This window comes from Mya arenaria, chromosome 13 (genome assembly GCF_026914265.1).
Source record: "Mya arenaria isolate MELC-2E11 chromosome 13, ASM2691426v1".
NCBI lineage: Eukaryota > Metazoa > Mollusca > Bivalvia > Myida > Myidae > Mya > Mya arenaria.
The window spans coordinates 16,238,650-16,264,368 of record NC_069134.1 but is presented as its reverse complement, the minus strand read 5'-3'; the positions used below and the strand labels follow the sequence as shown (position 1 = coordinate 16,264,368).

Here is a 25,719-nt window from a genome sequence, read left to right as displayed (position 1 = left end):
TACAAACAACTGATTCTTAAAACTAGAAATGCCAACCTGTATGAGAATTATGTTCCTTTCATATATATAGTAAACAAGTTGATTATCAGTGAATGTTAGTCACAGAATAAATAGTGAATCAATCACCAGGGTCATATAACAAGTTAATTTGACAACTGGACAACTCTTTGCCACGTCTGTTCAAGGTCAATGTCTCGAAAGGTCACAAATGCTTTAAGAATTTAAATATAACTTGGCACAATTTAACACCTTTTCCTAGTATTATGTGTAGGTAATAGTTCATCTCTTACAAATTTGACAAATTTATTCTAAGGGAAAGATAGCAACTGTAGTAAAGTTTCTTTGATTTGTAATTCATGAACTATAGTGGCTTTATATTAATTATAACTCTATCTCTGCATGAAGTATGTCATGTCTCAATAAAGAATCAACCCATTCAAGTAAATCAATAACCAAGTTCATAAAATACTCTGCTCTGAGTGGTCTGTTTGAAGTGATGATCTGAATGTATTTTCCAGTGTGTGCTTTCCTTCCTTCTGTATAACTCAAACATCTGTTCAAACAATATCATAGATATTTCATACTAACATGCTACACATCTCTATATCACAACATTTCATATACTTTTTATAACAGGAACAGTCTCGTCCAGCACATGTCTCTAAAATAACAAGCAGATTTTGTAGAAACTGTTCTGGGTCTAGATTGACATACTAGGCAATACTTCTGTTTGTCTTTGAAGTAAATTCACAAACACCAACAATATTTCTCAATTTATTTTGCCTGAAGCGAGACACATTGCACCAAAGATAAAACTAAAACAAGCAAGTCCTTCACAGTAAAGGTTCAGTTTCCCATCGCTCCTTGAGACTCTGCCCCTTCACCACCTTTCTTCACTCCCTCACCAGCCTTTGTTTTCAATACCTGAAACAAAACATATATGTACACATGAAAAACTTGATGCAAAATACACATTAACAATTCGCATATAATAATACTCTGAATGTCAAAAGTCAATATGTCAATATTTTTTTCATTTGTAATTTTTCAACTATTGAGTCTTGTATTAGAACACATTTCACGATATATATGTTCAATTTATGAAATCACAAAATTATAAAATTTGGATGACATTAACACCAGAGCACCCCGTGATATTGGCCTATTCTTGGATCACTAATAAAAACATGACTAATATTATTGTTGTCTGTTTTATACCATTTTTTCCACAAAGGTTATTACCTTTTTGTTTGATTACAAAAATATTTTCCCAATGCACCAACTACAAATAACAACTCTTACATAAGCCTTACATCAATAGTGAGCCCATCGAAACCTACATGTATTTTTGTTGTACTTATCTTCCCATTGAATTCTTTCTTTTATAAGCCTTAACATTAGGAATTTAATTAACCCCAGCAGATCTTAACACAAACAGACCCATTTACCACTTAGACTCGTCAATGAGATGATGCTGTGTCCCTCAAGATCTTAACATGAAACACCCCCATTTACTCTACCCCCCCCCCCTCCCACCGGATCTTCAATGAGCCCTGCTATGATGGTATGTCATGATCTCAACATGAATAGCCACCTTTAACCCTCTCACCTCTTCAATGAGCCCTGCGGCGATGGTGTGGCCCCCGGACCTCAACATGAACCGCCCCATCTCCTTGTTGTCCTTGTACAGCTCCACACACAGCGGGAACTCAAACTCTATTTCCACAACAGCGCTAGAGTTTTTCATCAAACACCTGGAGAGAAACAGGGCACAATGTATGCACATTGCAGATACCAGTTCATGTAATTTGCAACCTTATAAACGTTCTCCTACTTTCACTACAAAGACACCATAATCAGACACTCATAATTACCAGGCTTTTTATAATATCTGAATGGAATTGTATGGTTGAAAATTAAAAGAGGAAACAAATTAAGTACTGGTTTGTAGAATGGCATCATATCTTTAGAACAAACTTATGCTTAAAGACACTTTAAGTTAAAGAACAGCTTTTTGTATGGACCTAGGGTAAAGACTGATGTCAAAAACGAGGTTGCCAAGTTACAGGCTTCAAGTGTGTCCTAGGGTCAAATTTGCTGGTCATCATATCTAACAAACTTGACAATGTCATTATTGATCGCATGCCATGATACAAGCAACCTTTGCTAATATATAAGTGATATGCCTGTAATAGAATGCATACTTGGGTTTATTTTTGATGACCTCTCCAGTACTCTTGTTGAGGTGTGAGACAAGTTTTTTCACAATTGCCGGCTCTGTCACAGTCTGGTAATGGAATATCACCTGGAAATGAGATTTCTGTAAATTGGTGATTGTAAATTGGAATAAGTATGGTAATAGAGAAATAGTTCCATGTATTGTCAGTATAAATACAAAAATAATGTTGTTTATTTTGTGATTTCAAAAAAACAATCTACTGTTTGAGCCATCCTTATTGTAGTGCTATATTGAAGGGCTATATTGTTTAAGTGCCATTTAACTATATAGACATTGTGATGGGATTTTTTGTCCGCATTGCTCAATTTGAAAAAAAAAATTAACTGAAAACTTCCTTTATTAACATTTAACTACTTTCATTGAAAATACAGCATGATTCAACACTGATATTTACTGTCTTTTTAGATTTTATGTCATTTTTTTTTTAAATAACCAGACATTTATTCAGTAAATGTGCTTGCGTAGACTTTTTATGCTGTTTGGTTCCCCACTCGCAGTGTATGCGCTGAGTTGCAAAAAGAGATACAAAACAAAACAGTTTGCTTATGTTAGGTAAACGCTGGCCCTACTGAACACATTGCAGTTTTCATTTCATACTCAGAAAGTTTAAAATGTAGATATTGAACTCACAGTAAATCCCCGGGTCATGGGAATTTCTAGGTTGAAGAGCACTATTCGTGCAAGGATACGGCTGGCACACACTACAGGAGTCTGGACATCGCAAAACACACTTCCTGGAAGTATAATTGACCAGGCATGAAAATGATCCTCACTCATGTATGGGAACATCCTGGGACAGTTTGTAAAATCCCATGACCAACTAGTCAACATGCATGGGAAAATTTAAGACTTGACAAGTAGATCTGTAGATACATACCGTACATATATATTTATGTACGTAGAAACCTGGCACAACTCATTACATCAACTTCCACTTGCATATATATGTTCTAAGATTGCATGATAAAAATATTTTTTAATTGTACTGTGTTTGCACATGACAGGACTTAATATAGAAAATCACAGAGTGAGGTTATCATTTAACTTTAGAATGTATCAGAAACTCCCAACTTCAATCAATGATAAGGGTGTACAATACTAAGGTATGGTAAGAACAATCTCCAGTGTACCCACCTACAACGATGTTGGTAATGTCAATCCCCGCCACACCCACAATCACATGGTCACCAGAAAAGGCAAAATTAACTGCCTCCTCATTGTTAGTTATACCTGTAAAATAGTGTTCTTTTTTGTAAAACACTGTGATATGTATGAAACTTATTGGAAGGTAACTAAAGAATAGTAACATGCTACCAAACAGCATTGTCTGTGCAATGAAATCTATTTACAAACTCAGTTTATGGTTCACATTTCAACAAACAAAAGAATAACGAAGGTCCCACAATTCTATATGTTTAGAGAAGCATGTACTCACAAATCCACTCAATTAATAACTATAACATGTTACTTACTTTTTACAATACAGTACTCGGCAGCAGGCATCACTGCCAGCCTATCCCCTATCTGTACACTGCCAGAGACGACTTTCCCCGCCGCAGTAAGCCCTGACCCCTGTTGGCCCTTGAACACATCCGACACCATGATCCGTACCGGCCTATCAACTGCACGTGGCACTGGCTTGAACTTGTCTGGAAGATTAAGGAAATAATTTTTTTTACAGGTGAACTAAAAGGGCCGGCTTAATGCTACAAGCAAGTGTATAGTTGTAAAATATGCTTAATACATGTGATTAAAAACCACTTCTTATTTCCCTGGTGATAACCAGTACTACTCCTCGATGAAGCTCCATGTTGGGATCAAACCATGGACCCTCGGATAAAGAGCAGATATGCTAACCACAAGGCCATCGCCGCCAACAGCATAAATACAGTGTAGGTGTGTTCTTACATGAAGCTTGAATATTTCTGTGCCCAAGATATAAATTAATACATATAATATAGTAAAATATTGTAAACAGGATTGTTTCAAGTGAGTGTCTAAAAATGGAAAAGAAATAAGTTCGCTTTTTGTTTCTATCAACTGTACTAGTATACATTTTACTTATATCACCAATTTACTAGTATGACAAAAATACTATACAGTGAATCTCTCGATGTACCTATCTGCTCCAGCAGGTTCAAACCCTTGTACCATGCTGCTAGCTTGGGCTCTTTGATTGGTTTTGCAAGATTTTCTCCACCAAGCCCGCTGACTGGTACAAAGTTAGTGTCTCCCTCCCTAAAGCCAGCCTGCTTGAGGAACAGACCCAGTTTCCGGACAATGTCATCGTATCTGGCCGGGTCCCAGCCCACAGTGTCCATCTTGTTGACTGCTACTATCAGCTGATGGACACCTGGATGCATCATACCACAATTGAAATGTTAAAAATTGTGTGATAAAGTTTGTAAAATATCAAGAAACTTGGAAATTACCACCTAATCGGACCTCTGACATGAAATTAAAGAAAAAATAGCCTTATTCAAACCATGCACAAAAAATCAAAAAAGGTAAACAATTTATGTTTACACAATTCAATTTGACTCAGGGCTATTCCAGTAAAACATATAACCCAAGGGGGGAAGGCAATTATTTAAATAGTATTTGGGCGGGTGTCTTTTTTGCTAATTTGGACCCCAGAAGGATTAATTTGCTTTTGAAGGGGGGTGGTATATTTTAAAAGTGCCTTCCCCCCAGGGGTTATATGTTTAAATGAAATAGCCCTCAGCTTTATCTACCTAAAAAACAAAACTTATGAGTAGACACACAAAAACCTCACATACCTAGTGACCTGGCAAGAAGTGCATGTTCCCTTGTCTGCCCTCCAGACTCAAAGCCCGTTTCAAACTCTCCCTTGGTGGCATTCACAACAAGTATGGCCACATCTGCTTGAGCTGTGCCTGGTTAAAAGGGTTTTACAATTGAATGGATGGTAGATATAGAATTTAGAAACATTTAATTTTTAATTCCCTATTTGGGTACCATTTGGTATATATCAATGTTAAACATCATTTTTAAAAGAAATTTCAATGACATTTGAATTCATATTGAAACCAACTAAACCTTAGTCTGAATTGAGGTCTCTACAGGGCTATTTTTGAAAGATGACTCATGGCTGCCAATTAGGAATTATCAGTAAATAAATTAATGTGATTTGCTGAATGCCAGTAAGACAAAAAAAAATCTCAACTAGAGATTGCTTTTTTGAAAAAGCGCTCGTCTCCCCCATTGTGTGGTTGTAGGTGAGAAATAATCAATGATGGACATGAAATTTGTAGTTTTGGACTGGAGACGAACAAACATAGGGATCATTTTCTGGTCTTGACCAACCTGCATACAAAGTATGAAGTTCCTGGGTCCAAGTATGAAGTTCCTGGGTCCAAGCTTTCATTAGTTATTGAGCGGAAAGAAGTGTGACGTACGGACTGGTGACCAACAAATTGTTTTTTACCTGAAGTAAATTTTAGTGACCTCAAAGTCAATAGGGTTCATCTACTAGTCATGACCAACTACCATACCAAATATGAAGTTCCTGGGTGCTTTAGTTATTGAGCGCAAACCTTTTCTTCACCTCAAGGTCACGGTGTCCTTGACCTTTGACCTACTGATCTCAAAATCAATAGGAGTCATTTACTAGTCATGACCAACTAGCATACCAAGTATTAAATTCCTGGGTACAAGTGTTCTTTAGTTATTGAGCAGAAACCATTTTTAAGCTTCAGGTCACCGCCAACATATTTGTTTTTTACCTGAAGGTAACCTTGACCTTTGACCTTTTGATCTCAAAATCAATAGGGGTCATCTATTAGTCATGAACAACTAGCATACCAAGTATGAAGTTCCTGGACCTAATAAATCTTTAGTTATTGAGCAGAAACCGTTTCTTCACCTCAAGGTCACAGCGACCTTGACCTTTGACCTAGTGATCTCAAAATCTTAAGGGGTCATCTACTAGTCATGACCAACTAGCATACCAAGTATGAACGTCCTCAGTCTAAGGGTTCTATAGTTATTGAGCGGAAACGAAGTGTGACGTACAGACGGACTGACTGACGGACAGGGCAAAAACAATATGTGTCTCCCCATGAATGGGGGAGACATAAATATTCATTGAGAATAATCAATGATTGCTTTCAAAATAGGAAAAAGTATACTTTTTGGCATTAAGAACATAGAAGAAACAGATTTGTTTTATGTACATTCCTATCTGCTATTTAATATCAGAATTCAATTAAGACAAAGTATGATTAAATATGTTCGAAGATAAAATGGAGAATACCTGTGATCATATTGGGTATAAAGTCCTTGTGTCCAGGGGCATCCAGCAAGGTGATGATCTTGTGAGGAGTTTCGAACTTCGTCTGAGCAATATCCATTGTTACCCCTCTGGCCCTGGAAATAGATGTATAGTATACATAGAAACATTTAGATTAAATGTATACAAAGAAAAATTCAGAGTAAATGTATACAGATAAACATTCAGAGTAAATGTATACAGGGAAACATTCAGAGTCAATGTATACAAAGAAACATTCAGATTCAATGTATACAGCAAAACTTTCAGAGTCAAAGTATACAGCAAACCTTTCAGAGTCAATGTATACAGAGAAACATTCAGAGTAAAACTGTTTTTTAATGATTTAACAGAATATCAAGAATGTTTAGCAAGGATTTTATTCATTTGTTTATATGTGGGTACTAGCTTCTCTTTGATTGCTTTAAATTCATTATACATCTTTAACATGATCAAATACTTTTAAAGGACATACAAGTCAGTGTAAAAGCAACAGCCTGTAAGTTAATAATGCGGAGAAGGAAGTTACCGCAGAGTCACACGGTCATGCCAATCTGTTGTGACTTTTTGAAGTATAAAAATGTCAGTGATAACAGGTGTTTGGACACCTTTGCTGAATAGATAAACCCCATGTGTGTTATAATTAGCACTACCAAATTTAGAGAGCAAAACCCTTACCTTTCCTCCTCTGTCTCGTCCAAAACCCAGGCGTACGCGAAGGAGGACTTGCCCAGCTTCTTAGACTCCTGTTCATACTTGTGCATTACACGCTGGTTTACTGAGCCCAACTGGTACAGCACATGTCCCATTAATGTACTCTTGCCTGCATCCACATGACCTGAGAAGATATATAGAACACCAACATTATACATTGTAAGTTAACTAAAACCAGTTCAAGGCAATATTTTTTTTAACGATAACATTTCAACCAGGATAAAATGGTATTACAGAAACCCTTGATATCCCCCTCACCTATAACGACCATGTTAAGCATGTCCTTGCCGCCCTGGCGTTTCTTGTACTCCTCCTTCAGATCGTACTTCTCATACTTGCTTCTGCAAAATGGCATAGAAGTTGAATCATGCATTACATCTACAAGAATTGGTTCATGACTAAATTTGATAAGTTTGTACAATCAAAAGAGGAAAAAATAATATTTATTTTTGGATGCACAATCACATGTACAATAAACAAGAGATGTCACAGTAATTGACGAATGCCCCCGAAGTGCCATCCGTGTCAATGAATTATACAATTATTAATATACCTACATTCAGAAACAGGCCCCCATGATGGCTAACATCGAGTGTGGAGATGTGATGCAGTAAGAGGTAGGGACATGGATGTTGGTCTTGCATCGTCTTTATGTACTCAACACAAGTGCCAAGTAATTTTAAAATCTGTCTTTGCATGACAAAGTTACAGTCTAGAAACGACCTACGGTATTATAATTTAATGCATATATGCAGAATTCCATAATGATTAAACTCCAAGTCCAAACTTGAACTTTGAGGTAGGGTCATGGTTCTTGCACGTGACACATCATCTTCTGTACCAAACACAAGTGCCATTTTTTATCCCTTTGTGCATGACAAAGTTACAGCCTGGACACGACCAACTATATAGTATATGAATATAAGCAGCATTCAAAAATAACTAGAGCTGTCACAGGAATGACGAATACCCCCAAATGCCCCCTGGACACAGGAATGGAAAACCATTCCTTTGAAAAGAGGCCATAACTCCAAGGTCACTGCACACTGCATCTTCTTTTATCATGACATGCAGGTATTGTTTTATTTAAATCTGTTGAGTAATTTAGAAGTTACACTGCTGACAAGAAAAACTAGCCTTTCATGAGTTATCGTCCGGAAACTGTTTTTTCTATTTTTAGTAACAGTGACCTTGACCTTGGCCCCACCAGCCCAAATATCGAACTTGACCTGTATCTTCTGATGTTACACCTGTGTACCAAAAATTGTTCAAATCTGTCTAGCCTTTCATGAGTTATCGTCCGGAAACTGTTTTTCTATTTTTAGTAACAGTGACCTTGACCTTGGCCCCACCAGCCCCAATATCGAACTTGACCTGTATCTTCTGATGTTACATCTGTGTACCAAAAATTGTTCAAATCTGTCAAGCGTTTCATGAGTTATCGTCTGGAAACCGTTTTTCTATTTTTAGTAACAGTGACCTTGACCTTGGCCCCACCAGCCCCAATATCGAACTTGACCTGTATCTACTGATGTTACACCTGTGTACCAAAATTTTTTCAAATCTGTCAAGCCTTTCATGAGTTATTGTCCGGAAACCATGAAAACCGACCGACCGACAGACAGACCGACCGACAAGCTCACTCCATAATAAACCTGCAAGTCTGACCTTGTACTTTGAGGTAGGAATGTGGGTCTTATTCGTGACATGCTGTCTTTCTGTACCAAACACATGTGCCAATTAATTTTAAAATCCCTCTGTGCATGACAAAGATATAGCATGGACACAACCAACTATACTGTATATGCATATAAGCATCATTCCATAATGATAAACCTGTAAGTGTGACCTTGACCTTTGAGGTAAGAATGTGGGTCTTGAAAGCGACTCGTCATTCTATGTACTGAACACATGTCAACATGTGCCAAGTAATTTTAATACCCGGTGATAGCCTGAATGCGGATAACCGGATGGATGGTGCAATTTTAAGAAAGCATAAAAAACATATACATACACTTGTATGTAGGTATTCCAGAGCCATGCTATATTTTCATTCTCCTGAAATTCAATCCACAATTAATTTGTTCAAAAATATTCCTACTTACTTTGAGGAACTCCTAGGCAGAGGTGGTATAAATCTCTCCTTCTTCGGTGTGGCAAGCTGATCCTTATTCTCAATTTTTTCAGAACTAGCACTCTTTTCAACATCCAATGTGTCCGTTCTCTTATCTTTACTTTCACTTGATACTGCTTTAGCATCTTTAGTCAATGCAACTTTATTATCATTTTTTGCTTTCGCTGCAAGTGGAGCTAACTCTGCAGTCCTATTTTTCCCTTTTGGTGTCCGTTGTGGAGACATTGATTTCACCACAGTGGGCTGTGAGAGGTAAGGTTCTATAATTTTAGGTTGGGGTACAGAAGTGAGGGGTTTTCTGGGTTCTTTAAGTATCACAGTAGGGGGCTCAGTTGGGAAGTCAAGCTCCAACTGGGGTTTTGCTGGAGCAGAGTTGTCTGATGATCCTTAAATACAGACAGGTACTTTCTAAACAATGATAAAACAATTGTGAGATGCATGATACTTTTAATCTTTAACCCTACAAAAATGAAAACAACAACAACAGTTAACACATAAAATGTTATCATATTAACAGCAAATAATACAAATTATTCAAAAGTTGTGATTAAGATAATTTCTTAAATTTAACACCAAAAACATCAGTATTTTTGTGAAAATCAAACTTACCTTTTAACTTTATTGTAATATTTATCTTTAACAGGACAACTTTTTCATTTGTTTAAGGAATTGGAAATATCCAACAGTTCACATCACTTGAATACACATTAATCCCTTATGTTGAGAGTGATCAGAGAGGAAGAACTATCATTTACACTTATCATTTATTTACAAAACATAAGTTACTAGTTACATAAAAGAATAAATACATTGTAAGAGAGCTTATGTAATGCAATGTGCGCAAACAAGGCCACAGGTGTAATTTATAGTATGTGACAAAATCACGTTTTTTTCATCAGTCTGATTCTTCAAGAGCGACAGCGTTTTTTTATTTTCACTGTCAAGTAACAAATATAAGTAAAAATAAACCAACTGTCACCCTTAAAAAAATCAGCATGTTGAAAAAACATGGCTTCTTAGGTTATGTCATTTTAGCTGTGGTCTAGCTTTTGCAGATTGCGTCACAGTTTTATTGAATAATTAACATACAAATATTCAATTCATGCTGTATTTAAGGTGTGAGATCAAAACAATTAAGGTAAACAGACACAAATCATGGCTGAATAGGAAATGTATGAAGACACATTTATCTGATTACATTATAAACAAAACATGTACAAAAATATGAGTATTTACAATTCCTAATTTCAATATTACATTTTGATTTCATGAATTATATGAGCAAATTTAAGGCAAAAAAATTATCAAATGTAAAGCTTCAATATTTTTTACTAGATGGTTGTTTTTGGAAACTATTAAGATATTTCCCTCAAAGCTTGCCTCATTCCGTTCCACTACATTTGATGTTGGGAGATATGGTGTGGAGTGTGGGTGGTGTGTCAATGAGGTTAACATTGGACACAAGTGTTTTGAAAATCATTAAAGGTTTGTTAACAAAACAGAGCAAATACCGGTAGATGTAGTGAGTTTTTGACCTGATTTTCAGAATATCCTTCAAGGGATGCAAGAAATACAGCAGACATAAAAGTATACACAAATTCTATGGCTAGAACCTCTGACCTTAAACTGTGACCTTGACATTGAGCCAGCTTGCTTGGAGCAATGGTTCTGCATAAATGTGTTAACATTTTGCCTAAGTTTCATAAAAAAATCCTTTGAGGAGTTGAAGAGAAATAGAGCAGGTACACAAACCTTTAGCCCTGAACTTTGAACATTAACCTTGACCCTTGGAACGTGGGTTCTACACATCATTCTATGTGGTCATTATTTGAACCAAGTTTCATAAAGATTTGTCAAGGGGTGTGACAGATGGATATACATCCGCACTAAAAACAATATGTCTCCCCTGCATAGCATGGAAACAACATAATTTATGCATCAGTACAGTGTTTTTTTACGCATTTAAGGGAATAGCAGCGGGGCTCTTTGATACAGGAAAAGTAGCGTCATTTTTGCCAAAAAGGGAAAGATACTAATATGATTCACATAATGTTATATAACTTTTTTCAAACCTTTTAATCAACAAAGCTATCAACATGTTCATAAATGGGACTATATTGCTATATTTGCTCAATGTTTAGAGGTCAAAGCTCCTCCAAAAAAGGGAAATCTTTTACCCAGGGTAGGTGAAAAATATATACTTTTTCAGGTCGGGAATTGGGCCGAAATATGGCCCCAAAAAACACACTGCAATAAAACATACATGTACTTGCAAATTTCCTTAAATAGAAGTTTAAAAGATCTTTAACATGTTAACTAGTACAATGTCAATTATTTCATTTTATCGCCATTTCTGCTGAAAGCCATTTTCTGCCTTTCTTTCACAATTTCATCAGGTGAGGGTTTACAGAAATCAAAAGCTTTAATTTCATGCAAGGTTACATTAGATTTATCCTTGCTGTCTCTGACTTGGTAACTGTACTGGAAATGTTTCTTTCTATACCTAATTTTTGTTCCGGACTTCTTAATCTTCGTAAAATGCAGACACAGTGTATTTCCAATCAGAGATGGTCCTTCTATCATATGCTTGATACATTCTACCTTATTTTCTTCAAAAATATTGAGCTTATTTTTTATATCTTCAAGTATGTCCTCAGCTTCACCATGTTTATCTTTCAGGTTTTCTACATTTCCATTGTCAGTTTGTTCAGCATGTTCCACATTTTTCTCTGATTTGTTCTCTTGACTTTTCTTATTTTGATCAACACTCGCCTTGCTGGTCATCTGCTTATTCTTCACCAAGTCTGCTAATGATAATCCTGATGAAGTTTGACTTCCAAGTTTATCAATGGACATCTTTTGTTCAAAGCTGCCTCTGTTGGATGATTGTTTTGTCAGTACAATTTCACCTGTACGTTTATCTTCTGTTTTAGCTGCATGCTTTTGCACAAGGTTTGACAAAGACAGCATCATCTGAGCTTTGTCTGATTTGTTCTTGAAAATGTCTCCTGAGAGCAGTGAGCCAGTGTGTGACAGAGGTTGTCTGTCAATGGTTACACTTTTTGTTTTACCACCTGAGGGTCCCTTATCAACACCATGAGCTTTTGCGAGATCTGTTAAAGATAATCCACCTTGGGGTATGGATGGTTTGATAGATGAAAATCCCAGAGGTGTTGACCCTGCCGATTTTGAATGTCCTTGAGAGCTAGCAGGAATATTGGGATTTGCTGGTGATTGGTTTCGTGATTGAATTCCTGAAATAATTTGTGACTTGATTTCTTTTGTTCCAGAAATGTGCTGTTTTGCCAGATGTGACAGTGGAGATTGACTTGCTGCATGTTTTTCTCCATGACATTTGGCCAAATCAGCCAAAGATGCTTGCTGGGGCACAGCTAATGCTTGCTTTATATCTGGTGAGACAGACTTTTTACCTTGATGAGCTTTAGCCAAATCTTCTAATGAAGCTTGCTTTGATGGTGTACCTTCTGAGGGTTTAGCAGAACATTCACTTATCTGGGCAACAGGTGACATTCTCTGATGAGCTTGAGCAAGGTCATTTAGTGACAGTCCCTTGCTCTGAATAGCAGCTCTTTGTGGTGAAGTCGAATGCAACTTGGCTAAGTCTGACAAAGATGGTGAAGCATTTGAGATGTCATTGTGTAAGGTTTTGTTATTATTTTCTTCCTGATAAGCAGTAAAAGGAATGTTGCTCTTGCAGGCATTTGATGGTTTTGACAATAGGCTGGAGTTTTGATCATTAGTTGTTTCTGTAATGTTACCTCGAGCTGTACCTCTTTTTGCTGCTGTTGTCTTTTCAGACAGAGATTTTAATGTGTCAATTTTGTTTGATTGAATGTTAATATCATTTCTAGTATCTGATTTGTTTCGATTTTTTACATTTTTCACTAAATTTTTCAACTTCACATTTTCAGCTGCTAACATAACTGTATTTTGTTCATCAAACTCAGTTGAAATATTATCATTCTTGTAAGCCAGTCGACTTTTAACAAACGACGGAGATTTTGGAGACAAACTATTTCCAAATTTCAAGATTCCTCCAGACACTATAGGGCTGTAAGAGAACACCCTATCCTGACTGGGAGACTCAAGATTGTCTGACAAGTCATCATCTAGTTCTTACCTTACATAGAGCCATAGTGCATAATATAACATAAAGACAAACCAATTGTTTTGTAGCAAAGATACCATTCATCATCGGAGCGGGCAGCAAGTGTGGATATGAAAAGAAACAAGAAAGGCACATTGTTAACCAAGGAAACCCTGCACACATGTATGTTCATTTTGGTTGATGAGTATGACAGTTATTTTAAGTTCAGTTTAAGAACTTGAAAACATGAAACAAAAGCTAAAGATATACAGGGATGATCCCTAAGAATTAAGTCGAGTATGAACGTATGAGAGGATAAAGACCATAGCTGGGTTAAGGGGCTTAAACTGCATTTGTAATTGTTCCGAAAGTCATTTTTATTTATTTCGGATTACTCTCGACTATTTTGAATGCAAATGTCCAGCTTATTTACAACTATACGATAGTCTGTAATAGAATGCTCCCAATACTGGATATATGAACTTGACAGAACAATTGTCTCTATTTAGACTTTCGTTTAACACTGTCAGTGTACATTTACAATGTAAAATGTATGCTGTAAATGCCATTGTCAACTGGAGCATCTACATCATTTAATATCTTATTTTACACAATGTTCTCCATAGAAAAGACATTCCTACCTTGTGATCTGTTTCTCCGGTTTTGTCTCGGCTCCCGTTGTGGCTTTGGGGCTTCTTCAACTGCAAAGTTTAATGATCAAATTGAGCTAAGTTTCTTCACTGGGATTGAAGACTCAGTGGACACAAAATTAGCCCAAGCAATGTCTGCTTCTTTGACATAAAGGCACCCAAAAGGATGCAGTACCGTAGTTGTGAATATTCTTAACCAGATTACAAGTCAGATTTCACATTATTTTAAAGAACTTGAAGACACTTTTTATTCACTAACAACCTGATAGATTTTCAGTTCCATGAAAAGTGCAACACTTTGGATAAACAAAATATATCTACATTTATTAGTTCATCAAAAGTGAAACAGAACTAAATGAATTTAAATTTAAGAAATCATGCCTTGTTTATTCAGAAGTTCATTGAGAGATGATTCAATGCTGAAGTTATGGCGAATGATCGTGCTGACCATCATTGAATCGGGCACAGACTCCCCAAGAACATTCCGAACATCCTCCAGGCACGAATTCAGTCTCGCTGAAAGATACAATTCCCGAATAATGTAAGCTGACTATAAAAATAAACGCCGCTGAAATGTTGTGTAAAAACAAATGGGTATTGAACATATTAACTTAACAAGAGCCGTCGTAAGACAGCGCGCTCGACTACGCCGCTTTGACTTAGAATACAATAACCATGTAATAATACCAAAATACCAAGTTTGGTCTCTTTCTGTCAAACCTAACTAAAATTATTTGATACATAAGGTGACTTTGATGCTGCCCTCCCACCAGCCTGCTCAAACAATGACGCAAGTCATTCAAATAACTTGATTTCCCATTATGAAAATGTGGTTAAGAATATACAAATATGCCTTTCAAAGGGAAAAAAAAAATCAAAAAAAATCAAGGGCCATAACTTGTATTTAGGCTTAAAACGGAGTTATGTTTCTTGTTGTAAGATGGTCGTAAATAATTTTGAATTTTATTAAGTGCATTTAAAGAACGGTTTAGTTTTTTTTTATTAAAATCCCTACTTGCCCTTAACTTTTACTTGCCTAAAACTTTAACCTAAGTCAATCAGGGGCCTTAACTTGTATTAAGGATATGGAGTTATGTAACCTCATTGGGTGATGGTCCTGAACAATTGTGTGAAGTATTAAGTCAATTGAATGAAGGGTATAGAAGTTATTAAACAATATCCCAACCTGCCCTAAGGTTAAAGTTCCATAGTCAATCAGGGGCCATAATTTGTATAAAAGATAATATGGAGTTATCTAACCTCATTATGTGATGGCTCTGAACATCTGTGTGAAGCATTAAGTCAATTGAATGAATGGTATTGGAGTTTTAAGTGAAAATCCCAACTTGTCCTAAAACTTTAACCTGCCCTAAAACTTTAACCTAAGTCAATCAGGGGCCATAACTTGTATTTAGGATAATATGGGGTTATGTAACCTCATCGTGGGATGGTCCTGAACAACTGTGTGAAGTATTAAGTCAATTGAACAAAGGATATAGAAGTTATTAATAAAATAAATATTCCAACTTGCCCTAAAACTTTAACCCAAGTTCCTTGGTCAATCAGGGGCCATAATCTGTGTAAAGAATAATATGGAGTTATCTAACCTCATCATGTGATGGCCCTGAACAACTGTGTAAAGTATAAAGTCAATTGAATGTAAGGTATTGGACTTATAAGTGAAAATCCCAACTTGCCCTAAAACTTTAACCGGACGCCGACGCTGACGCTAGGGCGAGTAGTATAGCCCACCTATTTTTCGAATAGTCGAGCTAAAAAATTAAACTTTTAAAATTTTCAAGGATTTATTCTAAAATAGCCAGGACTTTTGTTTAAAAAAAAAACTGGTTAATAAAACATGCAGCAGAATAGAAGCCATTAAATTCTAACTATAGCACATATTATTTCAATAGATCCAACCTTCATCAATACTGGAGAGTGTTGGGCGTGTGTAGTCATGTGAGCCATGGAGAGTTTCCTCCCCTTCCTCCGGCTCATCCTCTTCCGGAATCCCGCCCTGCTCATCCATGTAGTGTGACAGGGCCACATCTTTCTCTCTGTTGAATGTGAACTGGGCAGCTGAAAAAAATTAAGATAATGGATGGTAACACTTATAGAATAAGATTTAAAGATAGTCAAAGAAAGGATATAAAAGATTATTGAAGATTACTGTAATTTATTTAAGTATATTACATGTACTTAATGAAATGTATGCCAGATTACCGGTAATCTGCCTGAATATGATGCGAAAATGCCATTCTCAGACTCTCTTAAAACCATGCTATCAATGAAAAGTTTAATTAAGCTGACTAGAAGTATTTCACTTTTTTGTTAGTCTTGTGGGTTAAAAAAATGGCTGAACTTGAGAGAACTGTTTGCTTTTCTGACAGAGACCATTCATAATCTCTACCTGTTCCTGGAGACACACAATAGTTGTCCTCTACAGAATGGCCATAACTTTCATCTTCATCATAATATTCTGAAAACAAAGAAGTGGAAAAACACATAATGCTTTAATAAAAATTTATTTTTTATAAATAAAATAAAATTAACATTGAAAGCTTGACAAAGCTCTTTTAATAATTATCATCACCAGTGTGTATAACAAATTATCTTATTTACGATATAAAATTCACATGCATTGAAAAACAACAATAACATATCTCAGTAAGATAATGCACACATCAATCCTGTGCCACATATTAGTAACTACATGTATTCACCCATGTGCACATTGCAAAATCAGAGAATATATTCAGAACTGCAAAATGCAGACAACGTTGTGTAAGTGAAGAATAATTTTTACTAGGGATGCAAACAAGGTTTTATCAACAGCTAGCTTTTACATAATATGCAAATCATGTTCATTTAATTTTGCTCTAAAATATTTTATGGGATATGCGCTTATATTGGGGATCAATTGTGAATTATTTACTTTTAATAGATAGCTTTTTTTTAAATTAATTCTTACAGTAAAATGTTCTATAATTACAAACCTGAGCTTCTTATAAAATTGTTTAGCTTTGTTATTTATAAGATTTAATATTTAAATTCAGCTATACAATGTTTATTTAATAATACACATGTGTAGAAAACCAGATTTTTAAGATACAATTTTGTGAAGTTCTCAAGTTTTAGTTACAAATTATTCAATATTTAATGTATCTAACTAGTTGTAATATAGTGGAAAATTCTTAAAAGTTTGAGAAGTACAAAGTTCCAAAATTCAGAGGAAAACTTCCAATATTGCCAGTTTTAAATTCTAAATGGAAGCCCTGGTAACAGAGACGCATGCATTATATATACAAATATTATTTTCTATAGCAAACATTGCTATGTTATTATTAGCCAATTGATTAAATACATGTATACCTGATATGTACATGACTTGAATATTGAATAGATAGTATAAAATATGAACACAGCTCAGTTATTTTTCATTCCCAACCTCCCTGTCTTGACTCTGTTTATGTGACTACCAGTGTGCATACCACCGATAATTATGAATTCGGTTACACTGGAAATGGGGGGAAAAACAGGGTCTGTTGCAGGTAGTGGATACTGGACAAAAAAGGTTAAAAAGACCCTATCGCAAATAGTTTACTACATTAAAAGATTCATTTGGCAATCAAATGTATAAGACATAAAAAAGATGCATATTTGAAAACAAATTAGTAAGCATCCGTAATTTTTACTGTACAACTGTTAATCTTTTCCTGTCTCCAAAATGACTCATCAATTAACTCCTCTGTTTGTTGCGTTTACTAATCACTATTGGATAAGAATAGGAACAAAATAAAATGAATCTGACAATCTTGTAACAACACATCTGTTTTTCTAAAATTCATGAAATGACAATGGCTGTTTGAACATCTTAATTTTCAAGGGAGTTAATAAGTAAAACTGGATAAATTTACGTTAATAACTCAGTAATTATTAAAGGTGAGACAAATTCGAGATGAAACTTACCCTCATCGTAGTTCATAGACCGAACATTTCTATGTCTTGACATGATTGTCTTGTTATTTTCCAGGGAAATATGAAATATCTGGAGCTAGTTTCATTTTCTGCCAAGTTTTGGCCAGTTCTTACAAAAAGACCGTTATTTCGAATTTGAAAATAAAAGTATACATCGGTTTGAAGATTTTTTATACAAATTTTATAATATATTATTGTTTCTTGTATATAAATGCTTTTTATTTTTGCAAAATTAGCAATTAATATTGAATTCGAACTTATCGCTTACATTGTGTAAAGCTGGCCATAAAGTAATAAACTGTCCATGCGGCACATTTTCAGGGTGTCCGCGAACTTTTACGGCGAATTTTCAAATACTTTCACAAAGGTATACTGGTTAGTCAGCAAAAAAATGGAATGTTTATGAAATCTGTAGTTCGTGCTTTTGGTGTCAGTTGTTGAATGAGTTCAAATTCACGAAATAAATTGTTGAAACCCAAAACCCGGACTCTATAAATATTCGGATAAATCTTTTTTTTCTTTTGTTTTTAACTAAAAAAAGGATGCTAAGTAAAGAAAACCAATTAAGCTGGAATTTTCAAAGAATAAGGAAAGCTATAATACTCATCCTAGCATCAGCGTCACAACTTGGTTAAGGTTTAGTCTAAAATAATAGACGTGTTATACGGGATTCTTCCAATCCCTAACGTCTAAACGGGAATGTGCAAAAAACGGGGGTGTTTTAAAAATATTGAAATTGTTTTAAGTGAAGTATTTTATGGTTGAAATTGATCATAAATAGTTATATTCATATTTTACCATGTAAGTGAAATGTTATTTTGCACAAAACAAGCATTTAGTGCATTAAAACAAGTTGTTTACCTTTCCAATAAAACGAAAGCTGACTGACACAGACAACAATTATGCGAAGGGGAACAACTCGATACAATCGTAATAGCTCGGCCTCCTCCGACAAAGCTTCGAGATAGACCTCGTTATACAATCGTAACAACTCGGCCATGGCCGAAATGTTCCGAGCGATTTAAAACTGTGCCCTAAAGCCTTGCAGGTGCCCTTCATGTATATATCGTTATGTTTTGACAGAATGAAATGAAAAAAAGCCGTCAAACTCATAATTATAAGTTGGATATTTATTTTTTTGTGTACGGAACTAATATAAAATAACATTATCTGGTAATATTTCTTGTTTTTATGATATTTTATAGACGCTATATGCTTTAACCCGGAATCCTGATCGGAACAACTACCCACTTTTGATACTAAACAATTTGTACGTGAAGGATTTGCCATATCAAAAATCTAAAAAAAATCCGTCAACGTACAATTATTTGGACTAGGTTAAGGTTGTGCGTGTAACCACCTTAAGTCATTATCACACTCACAGCAAATACTGAAATTAGTCTAAAATAATAGACGTGTTATATGGATTCTTCCAATCTCTAACGTCTAAACCGGTTTGTGCAAAAACCGGGGGTGTTTCGTAAAATATTGAAATTGTATTAAGTGTAGTAATTTATGGTTGAAATTGATCATAAAAGTTTATATTCATATTTTACTAGTACGTGAAAAGTTATTTTGCACAAAACAAGCATTTAATGCGTTAAAACACAATATTTACCTTTCCAATAAAACGAAAGTTGACTGACACAGTCGACAATTTTGCCAAGCGGAACAACTCGACCCAATCGTAATAACTCGGCCACCTCCGACAAGCTTCGAGATAGACCTCGTAAATGCAATAGTAACAACTAGGCCATGGCCGAAATGTTCCGATTGTTTTAAAATTTTGCCCTGAAGCCTTGCATGTGCCGTTCATGTATATATTGTTATGTTTTGACAGAATGAAATGAAGAAAACCCGTCAAACTCATAATTATTCGTTGGATATTTATTTTTTTGTGTACGGAACTAATATAAAATAACATAAGGCCTAAAATAAAAAATTTCTTGTTTGGAGTAACGCGACCGACCCATAAAAATCGTTGCTGACTCAAATTTTTTTTTGGCATTTTGATCCGCGAAATTTTTTTTCAACGCCTTTCCGCTACTATTTTCTGTTTCTGCTCTTTTCTTCTGTTTCGGTTCTTTTCGATTTGTAGACACACTCGTAGAGCTTCGGTTTTTATCGCTGATCGCAATGAGCATTTCGAAAACATGGCTGACTGCAAGTTTGTCGAACGTGAACCGAACGAAATTACGTTTTGTGTGACAATAAATTACTTAAATATAAACACAAAATTCCGATAGAATTGATTTTATTTGGTAAAACATAATGAAACATTTTACAATGTAAAATCAAGTGAACTACAAGTACACAAAGCCATTGTATGATTGTATGTAAACCAATTTGTTTCACATTTTCGTTTGCTTATCTTGAGTGTCATAAGTTTGTTTTGTTGAGTTCATCTCTGTGTCAGTCTTAAGTAGATTGAAATTCTTTGAAATGAAAAAAATAAAGGATCAGAAGTTAAGATGTTTGTTGTTCAAAAGTTTATTACACTGCCTTGAATAACTAGTGTTATGTAGTGAATGTACTGTACACAAGATCCAGTTGTCGTTGGAGAAAAAAAAAAAAAAAAAAAAAAAAAAAAACCTACCTACCTACCCACCTTAAAAAATCTGGGTAGGGTTACTCCAAACAAGAAATTTTTTAAGGTTGGCCTAATCTGGTAATATTTCTTGTTTTTATGATATTTTATAGACGCAATATGTCTTAACCCGGAATCCCGATCGGAATAACTACCCACTTTTCGTACAAAACAATTTGTACGTGAAGGATTTGCTATATCAAAAATCGTAAAAAAATCCATCAACGTACAATTATTTGAACTAATACTGAAATCACCTTATGTTTCTGACACTCTTTGAATTTGGACACTCTAAGAATTCAGACATCCGTAATTATTTTCAAAAATACTTTTTAATTGCAAACTTATTTTCTGACACCCAATAGTCATCAATCATAATTGTAGATGTTCCAATTTGATTTTGAGATATTTTTGCATTTTCTAAAACTCCAAGGTTGAACCTATTTTATACTCTCGGCCATGGAAAATACTTATAGTCTTGCATATAATGCTAATTATTGCACTTTATTATTCGACTTCGAAATACTGATTTAGTTTTTGCAATTGAACCATGTTTTTTCTGGACAGTCTTGTTACAGACCAAGTTTACTGTAGACATGGTTGATCTTTTTTTGTGTTTGACTATAATGAGTAACCTTGGAAGCAGAGCTTCTTATTGCCTTTATTATTCTGAATGTTCTCCATCTTACAATTTTCATATTTAGTTTAGTTTAAACTTTATTTAATTTTACCATGATTGTGAAACAAGTTATTACAACAAGATGGAATAGAACCCGAGTCGCCTTGGTGAGAAGCGAACGGCTAACCACTGCGCTAACCGGACAACCAAACAATTTTCACATTTCATTCTATTAGTGTTTATTTTAATAAGCACTAGCATAGTTTAATCTGGTCAATGTTAATTAGCTTATTAGGTAATCAGGTCAACAATGTCAAGTTTATAACATAACATAACATTTATATTCAGCATTAAATGACATATCATCTATAGCCAAAATGCAAAACATATGAAATAAATCATATGAAACAAATCATCGTGAAGAGCAAAGACATAGTCAATAGAGAAGTATACTATATATCATATCAAATTCTCAACATAATTAGATTTGATCGTAACAAAAATGCATGATATAAATATTTACTAACACTGTGCATAGTTTTTCCGCTGTCTGAGGACAAAAGGGTAATAAATTTTTGTTTTGTTGGCCAATGGCAAAAGAATGGTTTAAAGAATTGTTTTCGTAGATTATGATATTTTGGACATACTAAAAGAAAATGATATTCATTTTCGATGGCATTCATATTACAAAAGGTACATATTCTTGGCAGACATACACGAATACGAATCTTGAATTATCTGTATAAACAAATTCGTTATACCATCAATATTTATAGTGTTTAATTGTTCTATTAGTAAAGACAATTGATCACTTTTTAGTAACAAATTTCTTTTAAGTTTCTCATTTTTTGATGGATTCCATTTGATTTTATTATCATTATTATTATCATTATTATTAATAATATTATCATTGGTATTATTTTTCTCAACCTGCTTATTAAAAGAGAAAACGATCCCTGAATGATCCGAAAATTCGTTTGGATCAAGTATTTGAAAGTCCGAGACATGTATGATATCCTGAGGCTTAAGTATTAAATAATCCACTACGCTTGATCCATTCATTGAATGAGATGTATATAATTATATTTGAAATGTACAGTAAGTCTATGTTTTTTTGTTATGTTTTAATTCATCAATAATGAATCAGAATATGAATTTGTAATATATAAACTCTTTTTTTTACCAGTACAGGTATTCAACGATGTCTGATGCTAAGAAAGCCAAAAGACCAATTGTGATAGTCACAGGAAACAAAAATAAGCTTGCAGAGTTCAAACAAATTCTTGGAGAGGACTTCCCATTTGAGGTAAACAAAAAAGGACATTTAAATTGTGTAAAAATTAGTTATTATTTAACCTCAATGATTATAAATTAAAGTCCATTATTGGTACTTGCATTCATTCTGACAGTTTTTTTGTATGAGATTGACAGAACATTAAATTTTAAACAAGGTGAATATCAACCTCCTGTGTGGCACAAGTAAAACTTAAGATTAACCTCTTGTTTTTGTTACTTTGATAAAATATTTAATGAATTATTTAATTAAACACCCTTGCTATTGTTTCTCATTTGCAAATACAAATTCAAGTGCAATTATATATTGGGAATATCAAGTTACAAAGGTACTGCTCTTTTCAAAATTTGAGAGAAAAAAATAACAGCTTTTTAATATATTTTAATATAAAACCTGAAATCTGCAGATAATTATAATTGATAGACAATAAGTCTATAAATAAACAACAGTTTTCTGTAAATTTTTAATTGAAATTTACTGTTAATGTTTAGGTAGAAAGTAAGGACATCGATCTCCCAGAATATCAAGGTGAGCCTGAGGATGTTGCCCGTAGTAAATGTGAGCTTGCCGCAGAACACATCAAGGGTCCTTGCCTCACCGAAGACACCAGTCTCTGTTTTAACGCCCTCCATGGACTTCCAGGCCCATATATCAAATGGTTCCTGAAAAAGCTTGGCCCATCTGGTAAGTCTATGACTGCATTGCTTCATGTGGAGAGTTTACACTTACAACACGTGAGAAACAAGTTATGCCAACATAATACTGATCACTCTCATTGACTCATTGTTTTGCTGTTGGATTTAAGTAATCATAAGAATGATGATATGGTAAGATGGCATCACAGACAGCATATTGTAAGTGAATGCGTTGACTGTAGTTGACCCCTTTTGATTTAGGGATCATCGATCAAAGGTCAAGGTCACAATGACCTTGAATGCAAAGAGCTTGTCTGTGTGATAACTTGACAATGCCTGCACCCATGGCCCCCAACTTGACATTATGGTTGGGGGTGACCAGTTGACCCCGATGGATTTTGAGGTCATAGAGTCAAAGGTCATGGTCATAACTCATATTCATCATTAAAATGTCTTCATATTTATTAATTCCCTGCTGCTAAGAGGATACACTTTTATATGCAAATATCAGTCATCATCTGAACAAGATTAAAAACTACCTACTGTCCTCACACTTTGAATGGTCATAATCTGGGGGGGGGGCATAATGTTTGACAAACATCTCTTGTTTAGTTAGATTTCCATAATGTTTTTTATACAGTTCATTTATTTAATTAATAAAATCTCGTTTTGTGGAGTGAATACTTTGATAGGCAGCTGAACTTCAAATTTACCAATCCTATAGAAACAAATTTGTGCATGATGTACAGAACATTGCCAAAAGCATCTTAAAAGTGTAGGAAAAAAAATCCATTGACTCAAGAATTATAACAAAAATAGTCAGTGAAATCTAGTCTGTATATATATATACCCGGTACATGTATACATGTGTACATGGTATTTTGGTATATTCAAATTCAGATAAGAGATTAATCTCAAAATTATTGAAATAATTTCTTTCTAAAGTTATTCCAATTTTGATAACGAAGGGGTATAAAAAGATAATTAGTTAAATAAATAAATGAGGTGATGCCTGAGAAGCTTGATATTTGATTTGGCTTTTTCACCAATACCCTCTTTATGCAGTATACATGTACAATAAAGAGCTTGATGGCAAATTATTGATGTAAAATTGTTCATGAATTACCTTTTGTCAATGGAATACTTTTGTCATGATACTTTAAATGTACAACCAGCTTCTGTAAAAATGTGATCACGTTACCAAGTTTGCGAAACAATAACATTACATGATTGTTTTATACTGTTTTATTATTAGTGAATACTGTAGGCTAAATTTGTAACTGTTTGATTGATTAACTAGTACATGTATAATAATAGGACCCAGACAAATGGTATATTAATGAGGTATTAGGGGTTATTAACTTAATTTTTTATTTGGCATAGACTATTTTCTCCTATAAATTGGTACTTACGGAAATTAGACCACACCACATTCATGTTTTGTTTGATAGACATACACGAATACGAATCTTTCAGAAAATGCAATGCATAAATGACATTGCAAAAACGTGATATAAATGTCTCTGACAACTCTAGGAAGACTAAAACATGAAATAATATGGGCGTATTTTCAGAAGTAGACATTAGAAGTGGGAATGAACTTCTAAATGGTTAATTAAGTAGGAAAAGTGGCTTTTCGCCTTCATCGGCACCTGTTTATAAATGAAATGTTAAAATAATATTTTATTTCAGCCTTTTTTAGGGGGGTGGGTGGTTAGGGTCTGTCCAAAATCTATAGAACAAAATATTTAGATGGTTTGGTCCTATTTTCCCCCATCGATAGGCATAGTAAAATATTGTTAGAAAAATCATTGTTTGAATATAAAACAAGAGCTGCATTTCTTCATACTCACACTGTACAATATCCTACATTCCAGGTCTGTATAAAATGCTGGCAGGGTTTGAAGACAAGTCTGCAGAAGCTCTCTGCATTTTCGCATACTCCACTGGTGAACCAGGCAGTGATATCCAGCTGTTTATTGGCAAAACCCCTGGTAAAATAGTGGATCCGAGGGGACCAACAGACTTTGGTTGGGATCCATGTTTTCAACCCAGCGGGTTTGAACAGACTTATGCAGAAATGAGCAAAGAACAAAAAAACTTGATATCTCACAGAGGCAAGGCAGTCCAAGCATTGAAAGATTTTTTCATGAAAAAGAGTACTGCAGAAGATGGGTGAAATCAGTTAAAAGTCATAACAGTGTTCATATGTGTTAATGAAAATTCATTGTTTTATACGGAATGATATGTGTTCATTAAAGCTCAATGATATTTCATGTATTGAAACTTACTATGAGTACAAGTATATATACAATTTAGATCATTTATATCCTTTTACTGATGAAAAATGTTGCAAAGGCAATTTGCATATCTGTTTTCTTTTAATATTTCAGTATAGCCTTCAAGACATCAGAATTGATAGTTTGAAATTGTTATTTTTAACAATTAAAAAATCAGAAATGCCTGGAGT

General features: G+C 34.6%; 2 protein-coding genes across 4 annotated transcripts; one reads left to right on the top strand and one right to left on the bottom strand.

Annotated features, from left to right (window-relative positions):
- Positions 1-761: 761 nt before the first annotated feature.
- Positions 762-18,238, bottom strand: LOC128213622 (HBS1-like protein). Of its 2 annotated transcripts, XM_052919584.1 has the most exons (17): positions 18,106-18,238; positions 16,547-16,615; positions 16,057-16,215; positions 14,518-14,652; positions 14,128-14,187; positions 9,350-9,764; positions 7,503-7,585; positions 7,209-7,368; positions 6,516-6,628; positions 5,020-5,136; positions 4,359-4,592; positions 3,712-3,888; positions 3,374-3,469; positions 2,870-2,973; positions 2,205-2,305; positions 1,610-1,754; positions 762-924 (listed from the first exon to the last, which is right to left on the bottom strand). In XM_052919584.1, the coding sequence occupies exons 1-17, from the start codon at positions 18,146-18,148 to the stop codon at positions 847-849; spliced, it is 2,289 nt and encodes a 762-aa protein (XP_052775544.1). In that variant the 5' UTR covers positions 18,149-18,238; the 3' UTR covers positions 762-846. The 2 variants fall into 2 exon arrangements, with proteins under 2 accessions (XP_052775544.1, XP_052775545.1); XM_052919585.1 differs by lacking the exons at positions 762-924; positions 1,610-1,754; positions 2,205-2,305; ... (7 more) ...; positions 7,503-7,585; positions 9,350-9,764 and adding an exon at positions 9,784-13,514 and having other exon boundaries at positions 18,106-18,228.
- A 153-nt stretch (positions 18,239-18,391) lies between these two features.
- On the top strand, positions 18,392-25,713 carry LOC128212993 (inosine triphosphate pyrophosphatase-like). 2 transcript variants are annotated; one of them, XM_052918449.1, is made up of 4 exons: positions 18,392-18,481; positions 22,507-22,626; positions 23,106-23,298; positions 25,127-25,713. In XM_052918449.1, exons 1-4 carry the CDS (start codon positions 18,419-18,421, stop codon positions 25,426-25,428), a joined length of 678 nt encoding a protein of 225 aa, XP_052774409.1. In that variant the 5' UTR covers positions 18,392-18,418; the 3' UTR covers positions 25,429-25,713. The 2 variants fall into 2 exon arrangements, with proteins under 2 accessions (XP_052774409.1, XP_052774410.1); XM_052918450.1 differs by having other exon boundaries at positions 18,404-18,481; positions 22,512-22,626.
- Positions 25,714-25,719: the final 6 nt, after the last annotated feature.

Excerpts from the sequence above, each read along its gene's own strand:
- LOC128213622 (XM_052919584.1), bottom strand. The coding sequence starts at position 18,148 with ATGTCAAGACATAGAAATGTTCGGTCTATGAACTACGATGAGG. Across the intron at positions 7,369-7,502 it reads GCTTAACATGGTCGTTATAG|GTCATGTGGATGCAGGCAAG; the intron begins GTGAGGGGGATA and ends ATATCTTCTCAG. Across the intron at positions 1,755-2,204 it reads GTCATCAAAAATAAACCCAA|GTGTTTGATGAAAAACTCTA; the intron begins GTATGCATTCTA and ends GTTTCTCTCCAG.
- LOC128212993 (XM_052918449.1), top strand. The coding sequence starts at position 18,419 with ATGCGGCACATTTTCAGGGTGTCCGCGAACTTTTACGGCGAATTTTCA. Across the intron at positions 22,627-23,105 it reads GAGAGGACTTCCCATTTGAG|GTAGAAAGTAAGGACATCGA; the intron begins GTAAACAAAAAA and ends GTTAATGTTTAG. Across the intron at positions 23,299-25,126 it reads GAAAAAGCTTGGCCCATCTG|GTCTGTATAAAATGCTGGCA; the intron begins GTAAGTCTATGA and ends CCTACATTCCAG.